This window comes from Mobula birostris, chromosome 7 (assembly GCF_030028105.1).
Source record: "Mobula birostris isolate sMobBir1 chromosome 7, sMobBir1.hap1, whole genome shotgun sequence".
Lineage (NCBI taxonomy): Eukaryota > Metazoa > Chordata > Chondrichthyes > Myliobatiformes > Myliobatidae > Mobula > Mobula birostris.
This window is the reverse complement of record NC_092376.1, coordinates 60,298,382-60,316,838: the sequence shown is the minus strand read 5'-3', so window position 1 is coordinate 60,316,838 and position 18,457 is coordinate 60,298,382. Positions and strand designations below refer to the sequence as shown.

At 38.8% G+C, this 18,457-nt stretch overlaps 1 protein-coding gene across 4 annotated transcripts in view; it reads left to right on the top strand.

Moving 5' to 3' along the window:
* The window catches only part of gab2 (GRB2-associated binding protein 2), a 285,446-nt gene extending 268,976 nt beyond the window's left edge, over positions 1-16,470 (top strand). For 2 of the 4 annotated variants that reach the window (XM_072263292.1, XM_072263291.1), the window contains 6 exons: positions 6,719-6,813; positions 7,839-8,124; positions 8,981-9,071; positions 10,646-10,748; positions 14,039-14,161; positions 14,506-16,469. In XM_072263292.1, the coding sequence (XP_072119393.1) occupies positions 6,719-6,813; positions 7,839-8,124; positions 8,981-9,071; positions 10,646-10,748; positions 14,039-14,161; positions 14,506-14,646 (839 nt within the window). In that variant the 3' untranslated portion in view covers positions 14,647-16,469. Of the gene's footprint in view, positions 1-6,718; positions 6,814-7,838; positions 8,125-8,980; positions 9,072-10,645; positions 10,749-14,038; positions 14,162-14,505 lie in introns of all 4 variants that reach the window. The other 2 variants (XM_072263295.1, XM_072263293.1) reach the window with 2 other exon arrangements.
* The last annotated feature ends 1,987 nt before the right edge of the window (positions 16,471-18,457 follow it).

Sequence of the window (18,457 nt, the reverse complement as noted above, 5' to 3'; positions counted from 1 at the left end):
TACACCTTCTTCAGGATACTTAATCAGATGTTGTTTGATGAGTTCATTCATTCATTTGACTTGTCCCGATAACTCTGGGTGATGTGGCAATGGAAAGACCAATCAATGTTCATCAGTCGACATAATTCCTGACAAATACTCCCAGTGAAATGTGGTCCTTGGTAAGAGTTTTTGCTGTGTGTATGGCAGTGGCTTTCCTTGTTGGAATTGCTTCTGAAAACTTTTTCACGATTACCAGTATGTCTGAGTATCCTTGACAGTTCAGCAAAGGAATGTGATCCATCGCAACTGTGACACGTCCTTTGGCCTTGAGTCATCCACCACTGTTCGAGTTTTCTCTGCACACTTATGTAATCCTTGTATGCCAATAACGTAACCACAGTAAGCAATGCTTGATTTAAAGAATTTGCACTTGTCACATCATGCTCTGAGCCCGTAATCTTGTAATCTTTTTTACACTTGTTTGAGATTTTGGAGGTGATCCTTGTCATCGTCACTGATAACAATGATGTCATCCAGGTAACACTAAGTGTCTGGGCAGCCTGGCAGCACCTGGTGCATGGCTTTCTGCCAGAATGCAGGTGCAGATGCTATTCCAAAAATAAGCCTCTTACAGCAAAAAAGCCCTTTGTGAGTGTTTATAGTGAGAAACGCTTTGGACTCTTCTTCCATCTCCATCTTTGCTGAAGTGTTTCCCCCCAAAAAAGGTTGCTAAGATATCCTCTATCCTGGGCAGGGACTACTGATCTAATTTCAGTATTAGGTTGATAGTGACCTGAAAATCACCACAGATCCTAACAAACCCATCCTTCTTGGCGACGGGGGCTACTGGCATTGCTCATGGGCTTCTACTCAACTTTGGAAAGAATTCCTTCAGCCTCCATGCAATCTTGCTCACTGGCTATTTTATCATGGATGATATAAGGAACAGTATGGGCTTTGTAAAACTTAGGTGTGGCATTTTCATTTAACACTCTTTTACCATGATATGCTTGAGATTTCCAGTGCCACCCTTGAACACTGCTGTGGCATCATCCAGTACCATTCTTAATTCACTTTTAATTGACTCTATTGTCGGGGATGTGGCATACAAATGATGGATGGATCTCCAACCCAGTGGTAGATGTCTCAGCCAATCACAGCCCCATGTGGTAAACAGTGGGTCTTTTGTGGAGTCGTCGTATTAGGCTCGTCTACTGATATTGTTGACCATCAACGGTGAAAGCCAACCACGGTTGACACTGAGGCACTTATAATCTGGACCTGAATCAATTGGGCATATGAATAAGTGTAAACCATTCGTGTGATGGCTTCAGGGCATTGAAAATAGTTGATGGCCCTGCCACCAAAGGGGATAGACCATAAGATCATAAGACATAGGAGCAGAATTTGGCCATTCAGCCCATCAAGTCTGCTCTGCCATTTCATCTTGGCTGATCCATTTCCCTCTCAACCCCATTCTCCTCCTTCTCCCAGTAACCTTTCAGGCCCTGACACATCAAGATCCTATAAATCTCCACTTTAAGTGCACCCAATGACCTGGCCTCCACAACTGCCTGCGGCAACGAATTCCGCAGATTCACCACCCATTGGCTAAATTCCTCATTTCTGTTCTAAATGGATGTCCCTTTATTTTGAGGCTGTACCCTCTGGTCCTAGACTCTCCCACCAAAGAAAATATCATCTTCACATACATTTTATTGAGGCTTTTCAACATTCAGTAGGTTTCAATGAGACCGCCCACCCCCCACCCCCCACCCCTTCTTCTAAATTCCTATGAGTACAGGCCCAGAGGCTTCAGTCGCTGCTCATTTCTTTCCTGGAATCATTCTCGTGAATCTCCTCTGAATCCTCTCCAATGTCAGCACACCCATTCTTTAATAAGGGACCCAAAACTGCTCACAATACTCCAACATTACATCCCTGTTTTTTATATTCTAGTCCTCTTTAAACAAATGCAAACATTGCATTTGCCTTCCTCACCACTAATTCAACCTGCAAATTAACCTTTAGGGAATCCTGCCTGAGGACTCCAAAGTCCCTTTGCAAGTCAGATTTGAATTTTCTTCCATTTAGAAAATGTTCTATGCTTTTATTTCCTGTACCAAATTCATTTTATTGACAGTCAAACAAAAGAATACGGTGGTGTACACTAGACAATTTTCTCCATCAATATCTATTAGGAACTAATACATAGTTTTTTAATACTGTAGTACTTATAGTACAATATTGCTTGTTTTCTAACTTGTTCGGTATTTCATTCAAATATATAATTTGTTATTCAGTTAAACCATAGTTTGTGTTTTTTTAAATACCTTTTTAACTATTTCCATGAAGCATTGACTAATTGGGCCAAGATGTACTGGTCCCGATGTGTCCCAATTAATGAGAATCCACTGTATTAGTCAATGGTATTTTGCATCTTTGGGCAATACATTTGGTTATACATGTTAGCTCAGCTCCTAACTCTAATAAGAATTCAGCACATTAATTTCCAGTTAGTAAGTTAACATACAAGCTGCCCTGTTGGCAGGGATTGAACTTGTTGTTGAGCTTGTTTGTCCACCTTGATTTCTATACCAATAACTTCTGGCCTAATGTCTTTTTTTTTTATTTTAAACCACAAAACTGATGTTTTGTCCTTGAGGATTGGCCTAGAAGATGTGGCTCAGACTGAGATTGCTACGGTACACATGGTGAATTTCAGTCCCACTTTTTCTGTTGGTCCTTGGGTATTGGGTGTTGGCTGTTGACTTTCCTGCAGCAAGCAATGACTATTGATCCATGGTCAGTGGCTGTTGATCAACAGTAACTGACCCACTTGTAATGATCTTATTCAGACTTCATTATCTAATTCCACTTGTTTGGCAGCTTGCACTAGCTCACCACATGGAACAACAACTTCATTCCAATTCATTTTTGTCAGCTGCACCATTTTGGCTATACCTGGTTTCAAGTCATCCATAAAAGTTAACTCCAAGGATTATATGTAGAGTCCTCTATGTTATCTTCATTTATTCCCAGAACTGCAGAATAACTTAACCACCCTTGCCTGTAGCATTCCTCATATTCAGAAACATCCTCAAAAGTCTTCTGCTTGCAATCAACCACTTTCTCCAATCAGTCTGTATTGCAGCCTGTTCTTCCAATCATCCTGATCATCTTGTATATTTTGTTTATCACCTCCCATGTTGTTGTCAGCACTATGATTCAACTGTCTGATTTGATGAGAAGACAACATAGCAGCCAAAATTTGGATGCCATCATATTGGTGCAGTTTGTATATGTTCTTCGTACGTTGAATGTCTTCAAACTTCCTTTTCTAAGATGTGAAACTTCTTTGGACCATTTATCAATCTTTTCTGATTCAGTTGGTTGATGAAAAACCATCTGTCTCCTTTCATTGGTTGCATCTTCACTTCGTTGGTCTTTATTGGAGCAAGGCGTGACATAGCTGCCATCCTATTCTTTCATCACTGATATCCTCACACGAGTCACTAGAGGTTGTTGTACAGTTCAAGTCGTGTCCGTCATGTAATTCTTCATAGTTCAGATAGTGGTGTTGTCTCAGAGAACTGTCCGGCAGCAGGGGTGTTTCCCATGGAGAAGTGTCACTAGGAGGAACCCCCACCTGAGGTCCCTGCTGGGCTTTCTGATACTGCTTCAGTTTATTTCAAAGCTCTGTACAATGTACTTTCATTTGATTACACCCATCATACTCATTCAGTTAATGCAAAGATTTGTTCTTTAGAGTTTTTACTGTCTCTGTCAAACCACTTGTTGTAGTTTATCACAGTTTTCCCTTTCCTTTTCCGTTTGTTCAGTTAAGTCACTAATTCGGTTCTCAACCTGACTGCATGTTGGCTTCAATTTACAGATCTGTTCTTCTGTCGCAGTGTGCTCACACTTTCGTAACTGAGATATTACTGCTAACGTTCAGCTGTTATTTATCCTTCCCTGAAGGCATTCTTTGGACTTTATCCCATACCTTCTCAATATCATACAAGAGCCACATTTCATGAGATTCAACATTGATGGTATATTCTGTATCATCCAGAATATTTCATCAATCTTATCAAATTGAAATATTTTATTCATGTAAGAACTCAAATTCTTAGTCATCTGTTCACGTGTAACTGGAGATTCAGCTCCCCCTAGGTTTCACGACTTTGGCCATTGTCTCAATTCTGCAGTTGAAGTATTGTTTCAATGCAATCCAATATTATTGAAGTGTAATCATAATTATCGTAGGATTGCAATGAGAATTATCTTTATAGGATTATAATCAAAATATTGTTTTAGGATGTTTTTAAGCACTAGATTACAATTGGTAAGTTTCTTAGATACTCTATTGGTTAGTACAAATTTAATTTGAGCTCGGTGTTAATTTTAGTGCTGATCTGATTTTTCCACATTAGCCACATGTAATAGAGGTTTCCTTCACTCTGAAACTTCCACCAGATGACGTATTGAAGCAAGGACTAGGTGATTTCCCAGATGATTTGGAAAATAAGGATGAAGATCGTATTTCCTTTTTAAATATGCACTTCAAAAGTTTCCATTTAATCTGGGACCCTTCGGAGTGCTATACTTTTCAACCACATGCTGACTGTGCCAAAATTGTTGGATACTGATATTTTTGATCTAGGGTTCTTTAGAAGTCAAGAATGAGCCACAAAACTTATTGCTTATGGCCATTTTATTAAGTGCTCAAAGAACAAAGGAATTAAGGAAGGGGAGTAGCAAAAGCAGAGACTAGTAGCAAGGAGAAGGCAAAGGCAGAAAGAGGGCAATCCATAGTGATTGGCCTTCTTATACCAATTTGCCGGCAGCAATAAATTCCGTCAAATTCCTTTGCTTGAATCAGTCAGTAAGATAGCCCACATTCAAGTAACGTGATACCAGGGAGCTTCCAGAAAGATAGAGGAGCTGTAATCACAAAGAAACACACCAAATTCAAGTAACGTGATACCTATCATTGGAACCAAGGAGCTTCCAGAAAGATAGAGGAGCTGTAGCCACCAAGAAAACTTTATAAAAATAAAAACCAGCGTAAGGAAGTTAAATTACAAGGAAAATAATAGCTATACAGTCTAATCTAACATCAGTTCCAAACCAATCTGAGAACCAGAGCTAGAGGGGCAAGCATTATGCTATAGCGATGGGAATTTCCTTGAATGACGAGGGAAGGGAGAAGGACCTTTGTTTCACTGTGATGGATATTATCCATATAATCATATAACAATTACAGCACGGAAACAGGCCATCTCGGCCCTTCTAGTCCGCGCCAAACTCTCACTAAAGGAAGATTATGCTGTAACTACTCAACCTTCACAGACTAGTTCACTTCCCTGTTTATTCTCCATGGCGTGTTTAGCTGCCAATGCCCACTATTAGAGCAGCGGGTCCCCTCTACCTACCAAGGAGAAGATACTTCCAGCTAATAAAGTAGTTTACAACACAATTCATTTATTTTCAGCTATACATACTTAAATCCAAACAACATTCTTAAAACACATTTAAAACTCAGAGGATTTCTATCTTAAACATTTCCCAATTCTCACAGAGGATTTCTATCTTATCTTGAATCTTGAAACATTTTAAAACTTTTTCAAATTACTAAACTATTTCTATAACAAACCATTTCCAAAACCTAAAGCATTAAGCATTTCTTAAACACAAAGGATAAAGCAAAATGACAAAGGATTTCCAAAACACAGGTACAATTCCTATAAATTGAAAAGACATACCAGAGATACAGACAAACGAGTTGTCCATCACAGAGCTGGAGAAATCGGTTGTAGTTCTTCCATGTTTCTTGATCTTGCTTACCCCGTTCCTAATAAGCCTGAACTGCTTGCTACACTTATCCCCTTTCCAGCCATTTGAGAGGCTTTCACAAGCATGTGATATTTTCTCGGATTTCCTTTTAACATCTTTTGGAGACATAGATCTTAGCTAGCTGCCATTAATACTATAAAGCTAACTTTTTTTTAGTAAATAAACCTTTCAAACTATAAACATATCAGTTATTGATATGCTAAATGATATTATTCATTCGTTCCATGAGCTTCCTTGAACTAAGCAACTTAAGAGTCAGCTTGTTATGGTCTTTCTTTTTTTAAAATTGGGTTCTTTGGGTCTCTTGCTTGGTGGCTGTAAATAAATGTCAAGGTGTATAGTTTATAGATTCTTTGATAATAAATGTACTTTGAATCTTGTATGTTTGAAACAACCCAAATTAAACAACTGATTATCTTAAACAAGAGAAAATGTTCACTTGCTGAAAATCCGAGCAACACACACAAAATGCTGGAGGAACTCAACAGGCCAGGCAGCATCTGTGGAAAAAGTACAGTCGGCGTTTTGGGCCGAGACCCTTTGGATTATCTTATACTCTATTCTTGAACATTAATAAAGCAGGTGCAGGGACTGTCTAGGGGCAGAGCATCCTCAAAATACAGAGACTACTTGCAAAGCTGGTCTGTAAAGAGTGCTCTTCATTCACATTTTAAGAACTGAGAACTAATTTACATTTACAACCTGAAGTTAAATAAAATGTTAACTGGGAATTTACTAACAACTGTTTCATCTTACAAGATGCTGTGTTTAGAAAGCAAGGTTAGCAAAAAAAAAACCACCAGTAAGTGAATATCTATCACATGTGGATATGTAGACTTATTTTAAAAACTTCTAACTAGTGTTTCTGCCTTATTAGCTTCTTCATGTGAAACATACGACCGTCCCAGCCTTACTTCAAATACTGAGGGGCGCTCCGTGGAGTCTGTTAATGATGGATTCAGCTCTTACTTGGTAAGAAGCACAATTACATTTTTTCAAACCATTTACACACATTGGCTTCATTTATTTCTGACTCTTTGCTGCATATTATACTGTATGATGTATTCTGCTATAAATATTGCTTGTACTGTAAGCCAATGTTTCGACTGAAGTAATAGCAATCTCTTTCATTACCTTGTGACAATTTCTGGGATCTGCCTGTGTAGAGTTGTTCGATGATATGATCTCCCAATCTGCTTCAGATTAGAGGAGGCCGCACAGGGAGTACTGGATATAATAAATGACTTCAGTTGACACACACAGATGAAGTACTGTCTCATCTGGAAGGACTGATTAGCATCCTAAATAATAGTGAGGAAGGAAGTATAGGGGGAGGTGTAACATTAACACGGTTGCAGGGACAAGTACCCGGAGGGGAACGGGTGAGGAGGGCTGAGTCATGGAAGCAGCGATCCATGCAGAAAGTATAGGGCAAGGCAAGGGAGCAGATATGCCTGGTGGCGGGATTCTGTTGCTACTGGCGGAAGTAGTAGAGATTGATTCCCGTTCCAAAAGGTCAGTCCATGGCCTTCTCTTGTGCCACAAAGAGGCCACCCTCAAGGCGGAGGAGTAACGCCTTATATTCCATCTGGGCACATTGATTTCCCTCCCCCTCCCCTCTTCTTCTATTCCCCATTGTGGCCTCTTACCTCTTCTCACCTGCCTATCACCTCCCTCTGGGTTCCATCTGCCTTCCCTCTCTCTTACAATCCACTCTCCTCTCCTACCAGAGTCATTTCCCTCCATCCCTTTACCTTTCCTACCCACCTGACTTCACCTATAACCTTCGAGCTATCCTTCCTTATTTTATTCTGATATCTTTCCCCTTCCTTTCCTGTCCTGAAGGAGAGTCTCGGCCCAAAACGTTGACTGTTTGTTCTTTTTCCCAGAAGCTAGCTGACCTGCTGAGTTCCTCCAGTATTTTCTGTGGGTTCCATTGAAACTTATGTAGTTGTGCTTTTGGATTAAATTGAGACAAATCTTTTGTGCCTTCACAGAGAACAAAGTACAGAGATTCCCAGTCAGAAAGTGTGGAATCTGAGGACAATTATGTGCCAATGAACCCAGGTTCCCTGTCCCCATTTGTTACAACCGGCTTGGAAAGTCATCAGGACGTGTACATACCGATGAGTCCTGGCCCCCACCACTTTGACTTTTCCGGATTCTCTTCAGCTACATTTCCGACCCGCAAAGGAAGTACAGCTTCTTTCCCTTTCAAACCTAATTTTCCTGCAGACTTGTTGCCACCTCCAGTCAACCGGAACCTCAAACCTGACAGAAAATGTGAGTTTTAGCAATTTCATCTGCATACTTCTGGAAGGTATTATTTTTATTTGGTAACAGATCTGCAAAAGTAGTGTGGTATGGTAGTTAATTTATCAGACTAGTGATGCAGAGGACATGACTAATATTCCAGAATGCCAAGTTCAAATAACATCTTGGTTAATAATACGCCTTTTAAAAAATCCTAGCCTTAAGTATGATAAACCAGGGAACTATCTGTTGTAAAATCTTTCACTCATGTCAAACATCCTACCGTCCTTGCTCTATATGGATCTGGCAAATGTGATTGAATCTTAAATGTATATAAGCCACTCCACTAGAAGTTGGTAGGAGCAGACAGCAAATGCTGGACTTCCAGTGACACCCCCAAGCAAAAAAAATGAATGTTAAAAGATGTACATTTTCAATCCCCAACATATAATCATAACATGTCGTTATAGGTTGAGTTACAAGTTCAAGTGATGCAGTGATTTACCTTTTATACAATTATTAAAGGTTTGTGAGTTTTGCTGACAAGACCACCATCTGTCCTCTGGCTGTTTCAGTGGGCAATGATGGCTTTGTTAAAGTATGACACAAATATGATGCACATTTAAGTCAAGCTGATGTGTGACTTGGAGGATGACATTCCCATAAGGCTGCTGGTCCTCTTTCATATGGATCATGTGCTATCAGATCTTTAGTAATTCCAGTGTACTGATAAATAATACATACTGCAGATAGAATTTAATGCAACACTGCTTATTCTAACAGAAGGATACTTCCAGGAATTGGCAATGTAAGGGTTAGCTCATCTCCCCATTAATATGAAATAATGCTATATTTCTCACTTCATTCATTGATGTTTATACTTTAGCCAAGGCAGGACCTTTGGAAGCAAGAAACCATGCAGTCATTGATGAACTTCCCTTCAAGTCTCCGGTTACCAGATCTTGGTCCAGGCCAGTGTAAGTTTTTATTTTAGCACACACTAGGTCACTAGTTGGAACTAACGAATAATTGTTAAAAAAGTCCACCAGTCTTTTAAAAGTTGTTGTTGTTGTACTTGCTTGAAAGTTGTGGACCTTTTACAGCAGAGTGTAGTAGACACAGCTCATCACATCACAGAAGCCAGCCTCCCCTCTATAGGTCCTGTCTGTACTTCTCACTGCCTCAGTAAAGCAGCCAGCACCATCAAAAAACCTACACACCCTGGATATTCTCTGTTCTCACCTCTTCCTTTGGGCAGAAGATACAAAAGCCTGAAACTACATCCCGCCAGGCTCAAGGACAGCTTCTATCCACTGTTATCAGATTCTGTATGATAAGGTGGACACTTAACCTCACAATTACCTCATTTACACTTTACTCTGCATGGCTATTGTTTTACCTTGTTCTGTCTCTGCACTGTGTAATGATTTGGTCTGTATGAACAATATGCTAGCAAGCTAGTGTGCTGTATCTTTGTATATGTGACAATAATATACCAATACAAAAACTTAGCTTTATTTCATAGATGTAGGTTACACAAGTGCTTTGGAGCACTTATTTTACTGATTCCTTTCTAAAAACCCTTATCCTATTTTTGCTGTTGAACATGATTATGGTTTTGCAGGTAACTTGTTGTGATTGTGTACTTAATAACCAACAATAATGGAAATTCTCTGTAGGTTGGAGTGCATCTTTAGAGAGTAAAGCAGGGTTAATGTTTCAGGTTGATGGCCTATCATTAGAAGCAGAAAAATACTGGAAATCAGTTGTTAAGGGATTAGAATAATGATGGAGTGGGGGAAATGAGTGTGAGTGGAAAGAACAGAAGGAATGCTCACACAGTGTCAGTTGCTTCCAGAAATGCTCTTTTCTCCCCATGGGATTCAATTTAGTTTTTCTACCAAAGCTCAGTTTCAGAGTAATTTTTCTCCCTTGGCAACTGTCTGATGTTTTCAATGATTCAACTGAAATTCAACCTTTCATGTTTTGGATTACAGGCCAGCCACGATATTTAGCAGTCCTCAAGCTCTGTACTTAACATAATACAAGCTCAATCCACTACCAAATCTGGGCAAACTCTCTCTTCAACAGCGCCATTTCTATCTACTGCATTAATAAACCACTTCACTTTTTCTTTCATGATTCCATTCCTCAACAGCTCTTCGGTATCATCACTCCTGCTCATCAATCTCAGGTTCTCAGATCACGACTCTGAGTAAAGACTTTTCTCCTTATCTCAGTCCTAAATCTCTTGCTCTATAATTTAAGTACCTCAATCTGTGACACCACCACCACCATTCTAGGCAGGAGAAGCATCCTTCCATTTCCTGTCTATGCACAATCAATAGTAATATACAGGCATTAAAAATTAACATATTTTAAATAATTTAATCAGGTTGCAGGGTGTCACAATTTTTCTCACAGTAGACAATTTTCATAAACCTCCAGCATCAATTCTCCAAGGACTGGTCACTCTATTGAACTTTATTGTGAAATGGATGGGCTTTAACTACATTTTATTTAATAAAATTTCTTCTATGATTGGTTCCAGAGCTGCTGTAAACCCCATTTCTTCACAAATTTGCCGCCCATTGTCAACACAGAGTGTCACCAGCACTGACTCAGGAGACAGTGAAGAGAATTATGTTGCAATGGTAAGTGGGTGAAAAATATGTGCCACCCAGTTCAGTTACGAATTACATAACCAAAGTAAGCAAAGATACCATCTTACCACATTAAAGTTCAATTTTCATATCAATATTTATAGTTGTAATGGCTTGCACATTAGCTGAAGTATGTAAATATTTTGCTTGAGTCTAAATGATACAAAGGCTAATTTATTCCCAGCAAATTTTTTTGAAATACCACACTTCATGTTTTTAATGTTCTCCAAATTTTAGAGCCTATTCTACAAACTTGGCATTTTTGAAGACCCTTTTTATTATAAACTGTGATTTACATCCTGCAATAATGTGCACATGGCATTGCTTTATTTTAAAATTCACTGTAAACCTGCACAAATACTCTTAGTGGCCACTTTGTTAGGTGCACCTGTTCATTAATGCACTTATCTAATCAGCCAATCATGTGTCAGCAGCTCAATGCGTAAAAGCAGGCATTTGTGGTCAAGTAGTTCAGTAGTTGTTCACACCTAACATCAGAATGCAGAAGAAATTTGATTTAAGTGCCTTTGACTGTGGAATAATTGTTGGTGGCGTACGGGGTGGTTTGAGTATCTCAAAAACTGCTCATTCCCTGGGATTTTCATGCAAAACAGTGTCTAGAGTTTACAAACTGTTGTGTGAAAAACAGAAAACATCCAGTGAGTGGCAGTTCCATGGGCAAAAACACCTTGTTGATAGGAGAGGTCAGAGGAGAATGGCCAGACTGGTTCAAGCTGACAGAGGTTAAAAGTGGGGTTCCATTGGGGTCAATTTTGGGGCTGCTGCTGTTCTTAATTTACATTAATGACTTGGATAAGCCCACAGCAAACAAACTGGTAAAGTTTGTCGATGGCACAAAATTAAGGGGACAGGTTGATAATATTCAGGCAGCAGAATCAATACAGTTAGATCTAAACGAAACCCAGATGTGGGCAGAGAAATGGCAGGTGAAATTTAATGTAAGTAAATGTAAAATATTACATATTAGAAGTAGAAATATTAGATATAATATACAATGGGGGGGGTCTTGAGTTAGAAAGTGTACTGTATGAGAAGGATTGGGTGTCCTGGTAGGCTCATCGGTATCTATCTAGACAATGCTCAGAAACTATTAGAAAGGCCAATAGAAGGTTGAGCTAAATAATGCACTCAGTGGAATTTATGTCTAGAGACATAGAGACATCCTCCTCAAGCTGTATAATGTGCTTCTGAGGCCACGCCTTGAGTACAGTATACAGTTTTGGCTCCATCTTTTTTGAAGGATGTGAAGGGCCTGGAGAGTCTAGAGAAGGGTGACGAGACTCATTCCAGGTTTGCAGAGTATGAGCAATGAAGAAAGACTGAAAGAATTAAATCTTTTTAGCCTAAATAGGTGTAGAAGGAGAGGCGACATGATAAAAGTGTTCAAACTCATTAATGGTATAAGTAAGGCCGATGCCAGCTGCTGCTTCAAAATTAATCCATCAACAAGGACATGGAGCCATAGGTGAAGACTGGTTAAAGGGAGCGTATCTTTACACAGAAATTTGTGGACACGTGGAACAAACTACCTAGTTGTGTAGTTGAGAGTAGTACCTAAGAGACTTGGACTTGGCTAGACTTGGAGGCCATTCCTAGATAGTAAAATTCTGACTCTCAGAATCATACCTTTCAACCAGCATTGCAGATTCTTTGTGCACACGTCTCACAGACAAGGTGGGTCCATTAGAATTGACTGCACAATTGTAAGGAACAAGTGCTCCTGGAAGCATTCAACTTTGATTCCAAAACCCATGAATTCTCATAGCATCAGGACATTTATGGGCAAGGAGACATCCTGTTGATGATCACCAAGAACAATCTCTCAGTTGATCAAGCAGTATCCTCTGTACTCTATACCAATTGGATCAACAATATGAGGGTGATAGGGCAGAGAATACATTTTAGATTAATGACTTCTCTACCTATGGGCTAAATCAAGCAAATTCTGAGGGGTACAGCCAACAGATTGTGCATTTCAAGACAAGAGAAACATTATGTAAATAATTTACACATCCTTGACAATCTACCTGTGACAGATGCATCTGTCAATAACAACATTGATCAAACCACTTCATAATTCCTTTGAAGTCAGTCTTCTCTGTGAGGACATACTGCGGTTGCAACATCACCACGCTAAATAAAATAAACTTAGAGAAGATCAGAGAGCTCAAAGCATGCTATAGGTGGATTTACAAAATCAGACTACGGCTATTTCTTCAAAATACACTTCACATGAACAAACAGAAAGAGAGAAGTGGGACATGAATTCATCACAACCTTGGTGTATTTGAAATGATTTGGCAATGATCCAATGCATTGATGGTTGCTTAAACAGAAAAACAGCTAAAATGTTTGAAATCTATTCCCTTCATAAAAACAAAGAAAAATGAATAAATATTCATGCATTCCAACCAAAGCAAAGAAAGATATTTTTTATGAAGCATCTTTCATGATCACTAAGTGTCTTAAAGCACTTTACAGATAACAATGTACTTTTAAGATGTAGTCACTATCGCAATGTAGAAATAGTCCACTTCCTTAGGCTCCATTAGTTCATTCACTGTCTCAAGACGTCTTGAGTTTAAAATAAAATATTGCTGCAGTAGAAGGGAAGAATTTTCATTGTTGCAGGGTTCCAACATTTGGGTTCCCATTCTAAAAATGTCCAAGTGAATCAAAATAATCAGTTTAATTTAGCACAGTCCTGGCAGTGCTTTATCCTGTGTCTTTGCAAAACCTGTTTCATTATGTACTAAATGTTTGTAATAGTCATCCGCCTGTTCTGTCTGTTAGCTCATTCATAGATTTGATAAATGAAACTAAGCCTCTTAAGTAGGATCATGTGCAGGAAATTAAATTTGCAGGCATTTAAAGCAGCATATGCACTCATTCTTAATGTTATGAGACAAATGTGCACATGCAACCATAACTTTGTTATACATAATTTTGTTGTGGACACATATTCATGAAACACATGATCCTGCTTGATTCCTTTTATAAAGAAGTAACATTTATACTTATTGAGGAAGTGACTGGGGAATGAATGAACTGTGGATGTGAGTAATCAATGAGGAAGTATTTCATTTGTCATAAGCAAATTTGTCTGTAGCTTTAGGGGGAAAACAAATGTTTAAATAAAATAATTAATATCTTCTGTTTATAAGCCATAAACTGTAGTGGTTTTTCTAAGAGATATAAATTTATACTTACTTTGTAAATTAATCAGGCAATATTAGTGCATTCAATTTATTTTGAACTAGCAGAATCCAATGTCTACCTCTCCAATGAATGCTGTGACTGGCAGTCCTATTACAAGGAAGACTGGAAGCGTTGATTATTTATCCTTGGATTTTCAGCCCAGTTCTCCTGGTCCTCATCGAAAGGTAAATCCTTGAATTTTGATAGCATAATGTAACCTTTTTTGTTAGCAAAAATTGTAAAACTTTTCTTGATTTAAAATGTAGTAAGTGTAATTTGCTTGAGGTTAAACTACTAGAATGGAAAAACATGATTTTTTTTTTCTAAATGATTACAAAAAGGCAAAGAACTTTTTGTTTTACTTACTTTTCCTCTTCTTGGCTTAGTACAACTGAGCAGGTACTTTTTAGTCATCTAGGTCTTAAAGTATACTAACCAGTCTGGGAGAGAGTAAAGTAACAACAGACGTATTATACTTGTCTTCAGTGAAATCAAGTACTGTACTGATCTGTATCTGTTATCCAACCAGCCTTCCACATCCTCCATGACATCAGATGAAAAAGTGGACTATGTGCAAGTGGACAAGGAAAGGACCCAAGCTCTACAGAATACCATGCAGGAGTGGACTGACGTGAGGCAATCCTGCGAGGCTCTGAAGAGTCTGAAGTAGCAATGCAACTGATAAATAGTTGAAAGAAAAACTATTTTCTTAAAACATCTGGATTTTCTGGTGCAAGTTATGCCAGAAATGGGGGAAAAAGGAATTATGAAATGCCTCAAAACTTTACAAGTGAGGTGTCTTCGCCTTTTGATAAAAGCAACCACTTTATTCTACCTGTCCACATCAACAGGTTCATTCTCGGAACAGTTCACGGGCATTAGCTGAAGCAGGTTTTACAGTCCTCAAGCATTCGTAGCAACTTATATCCACTGTTGTCCTTTATTAGAATAAAATATTTGTCTGCCTGATTAGAATACTGCAACACAAGGTGAGATCACCATTTCCTCTTGCAACACTGTAAATGCCAGTTTGTGAAACTAGTACTAGTGACAAGTCTATGACCACTTATCTAGAGAATCCCATGGATTGTCATGTTTGCTTACAAAATTGAATTGGGATGCTTACTACATAACTATTTAAAGAAATAAGAACATTCCAAATCATATACGGATAATAAGTACCGAAGCATCATTGAATCGCTTCAGTGTGTGATAATTGTCTGAAACAAACTCTCAGATGAATTTTCAAAATGCCACTTAATCCTAAAACTCAAAGCAAAAAAAACTGCAGATGTTGGAAATCTGAAATAAGACAAAATGCTGGAAATACTCAGTAGTTCAAACAGCATACATTTAGAGAAAACGTTAATGTTTCTAGTGAACCTTTCATCAGAGCATAAAATGGCAATTGGTGAAAATACATTAATTCTAAGGTAGATTTATTTAAAATGACAAAGACCTGGTTATGTATGGTGCAATTATTATTATTGGAAGTGGTGATGTTTACAAACCCTTCCAAACAAATTGATTGGTTTTCATTATTTTATTGTTCTAAGGCAAAAAAACAAAACAAATAGATTTGAACTCACTCTACTGTCAACTTGTTTTGAAATCTTTTATTCGGTAATAAGAATACACAAGTTTATCCAGTGCCATAAAACTTATCAGCAGGATCCAAAGAGCATAAAATGTGAAGCAAAACAGAATTGGGGCCAAGGCTGATGGTGTTAATAGACTTGGATGAGTGGAGGCTCACGGAAACAGAAATGCCAGCATGGACTCATCGGGTCAAGTGCCACATTACTTTAATGAAATGTCTATAAAACCCACAAAAACTTTCATTTAACGAAACAGTTGCTGAGTTTCATTATGCAGTCATTGGCATTATGTGATCCCTGTCTTGGTGAGTACTTCACAGGACCACGTTTAGTTAAGATTATAAATGGGAAGATTATTTTTATGACATTACATTTTGGAGTGGGATGAGAAACTATGAAGATTAAATATTGTTCTAACTCATCACAACCTCCAGTTCAAACATGGACTGATGGGCTGAGCTTCAGAATTGAGATGTATATCAAAGCAGCATTTGTCATTAAGGAGCCCTGGGGAAAAATGAAATTTGTGGACGTCAGGGGAATGAACGCCAATGTTTAGAATCATAACCCACAAAAACAGAAGATAGTTGTGTTAGTTGGAGGTCAATCATCCCAGCTCCAAGACAGCACACAGGAGTATCTCAGGGCATCCTCAGCTGTTTTGCTAATCACTTCCCTGTCATCAGAAGATTAGCAATGGGAACATTGATTGAATAATATTCAATTCCATGTGCCACTCGTCAACAGATGAAGCACTCTGTACCTGCATACAGCAAGTCTTGGAAAACATAAAAGGTGTGAGCAGGTAACATTCACTCAACAGGTAAACAAGGCAATGACTATTTCCAGCTAGAGAAAGTCCAACCACCTACACTTGGTATTCAGTGGTCATTGTTGAGTTCCCAACCAATAACATCCTCAAGTTGAGGGATAGGAAATGGTGAATAGGGTGACCAATTACCAGAACCCCATGCCAAGCAAAACCTGTGTTGTCCTGTAACAGGTTTCTCTTCTGGCATGACAACACCTTAGCAAAATCATGAGATAGAACCACGACAGAAACTCACCTTTTATCAAAACCCACAATCCCCATCACCATGAAAGACTCAGATGAATGGGAACACCAAAACCTGTATGTTACACTTCAAGTTACACACTATCCTGATTTTAAACAATTAGTCATTTTTGTCCTTAATCTTGGAACTCCAAAGGCAACAGAACTGTGGAAGTACCTTCACCAAGTAAGCTGAGATGTTTTAAAAAGGTGACTCACTACTGCTTCTTCATGGACAATTAGACTTGACTAAGAAATGCTGTTCTTGCTAGGAATGCCCTGGGCCTAAAAGTATTGAATTATAGAACTCAGAACACCTTTAGGATTATCACTTTGACTATGAACTGAAAGGAATCTACTCTATAAATGCAAGATATGCATCCATTTGAAGTATAGTGAGCATATTATATGGTCATTAAAACACACCAAGAACAGAACCAAAGTAGACCTTTCTGCTGAGATCATGTTTGATTTGTATCTTGACTCCATTTATCTCTTTGTTTCTGTCTCTCTCTATACCACATTTACACATCTATTAATCACTAACAATAATCTGTCTGTATTGAAGCATCGAAATGTTTACCATACATATATCCTGAACTGGGAAGAGAGCTCTAAATTCCTGTTTGTTGAATGCATTCACCAAATACCATCTACTGTCTTTCAATCACTCTCACACCACAACAAAAGCCATTTAAATATTATATCCCCAGGACTGCCCCTGATTAATGCCTCTATTAGGATAAGTAGGAGCCTAGAAATTGAATCATTACATGTCCTCTTACTTTAAATGTGCAAAAACGATTTAACTTCATAGATCATATATCCAACAACTTCCAAGTGAAATCAGACAAGGTGCTTTAACATGCTTTATACATTTTTCTCCCCCTCCTCTTTCTCCTCCCTCCCCCACCCCTTGCCAACCCCTCCCGTGCCCCCCTCTCTCTCACCCTCTGACATACTCCAACCATTGCAGAGCAGTCTCCATACACTTGGGAATGTATAACACTGCTTTGTTGCTTTTTATCATTATTTAACAGACATTGTTCACATTTGCACAACATTCTTTGCACTGCTCTTTGAGGAAGGAAGCCTTTCAATATTCAATAAAGTGGATAAACTCCAGGAAATTAAGAGATGAGTAGCAAAGGGACGACAGGTTTCTCTGGATGGACAGGAACACAGAGTTGAGACTTCAAGCAAATCAGTGATCATATTAAATGGCAAAGTGAGCTCAAGGGGCCAACTGGGGAGCTCTAATTCATATGTTCATTGTACACACTTAGTGGGCACTTTATTAGGTACAGGGGTGGAATCTACTGTGGTCTTCTGCTGCTGTAGCCCATCCTCTTCAAGCTTCGAAGTGTTGTGCATTCGGCAATGCTCTTCTGCACACCATTGTAATAATGGATGGTTATTTGAGTTCGTGTCACCTTTCTGTCAGCTTGAACCAGTCTGACCATTCTCCTCCGACCGCTCTCATTAACCCACAGAACTGCCACTCACTGAGTTATTTTTTAAAACTTTTCGCACCATTCACTGTAAACTCCAGAGATTGTTGTGCATGAAAATCTGAAGAGATCAGCAATTTCCGGGATACTCAAACTGCTCTATCTGGCATCAACATCCATTCCACAGTCAAAGTTACTTTAATCACATTTCTTCCAATTCTGATGTTTGCTCTGCACAACAACTAAACTTCTTGACCATGTCGGGCAGGCTTTCAAGCATTGAATTGCTGGCACAAGATTGGCTGATTAGATATTTGCATTATTGAGCAGCTACCGGTATACCTAATAAAGTGGCCACTGAGAGCATGTCGTATATAG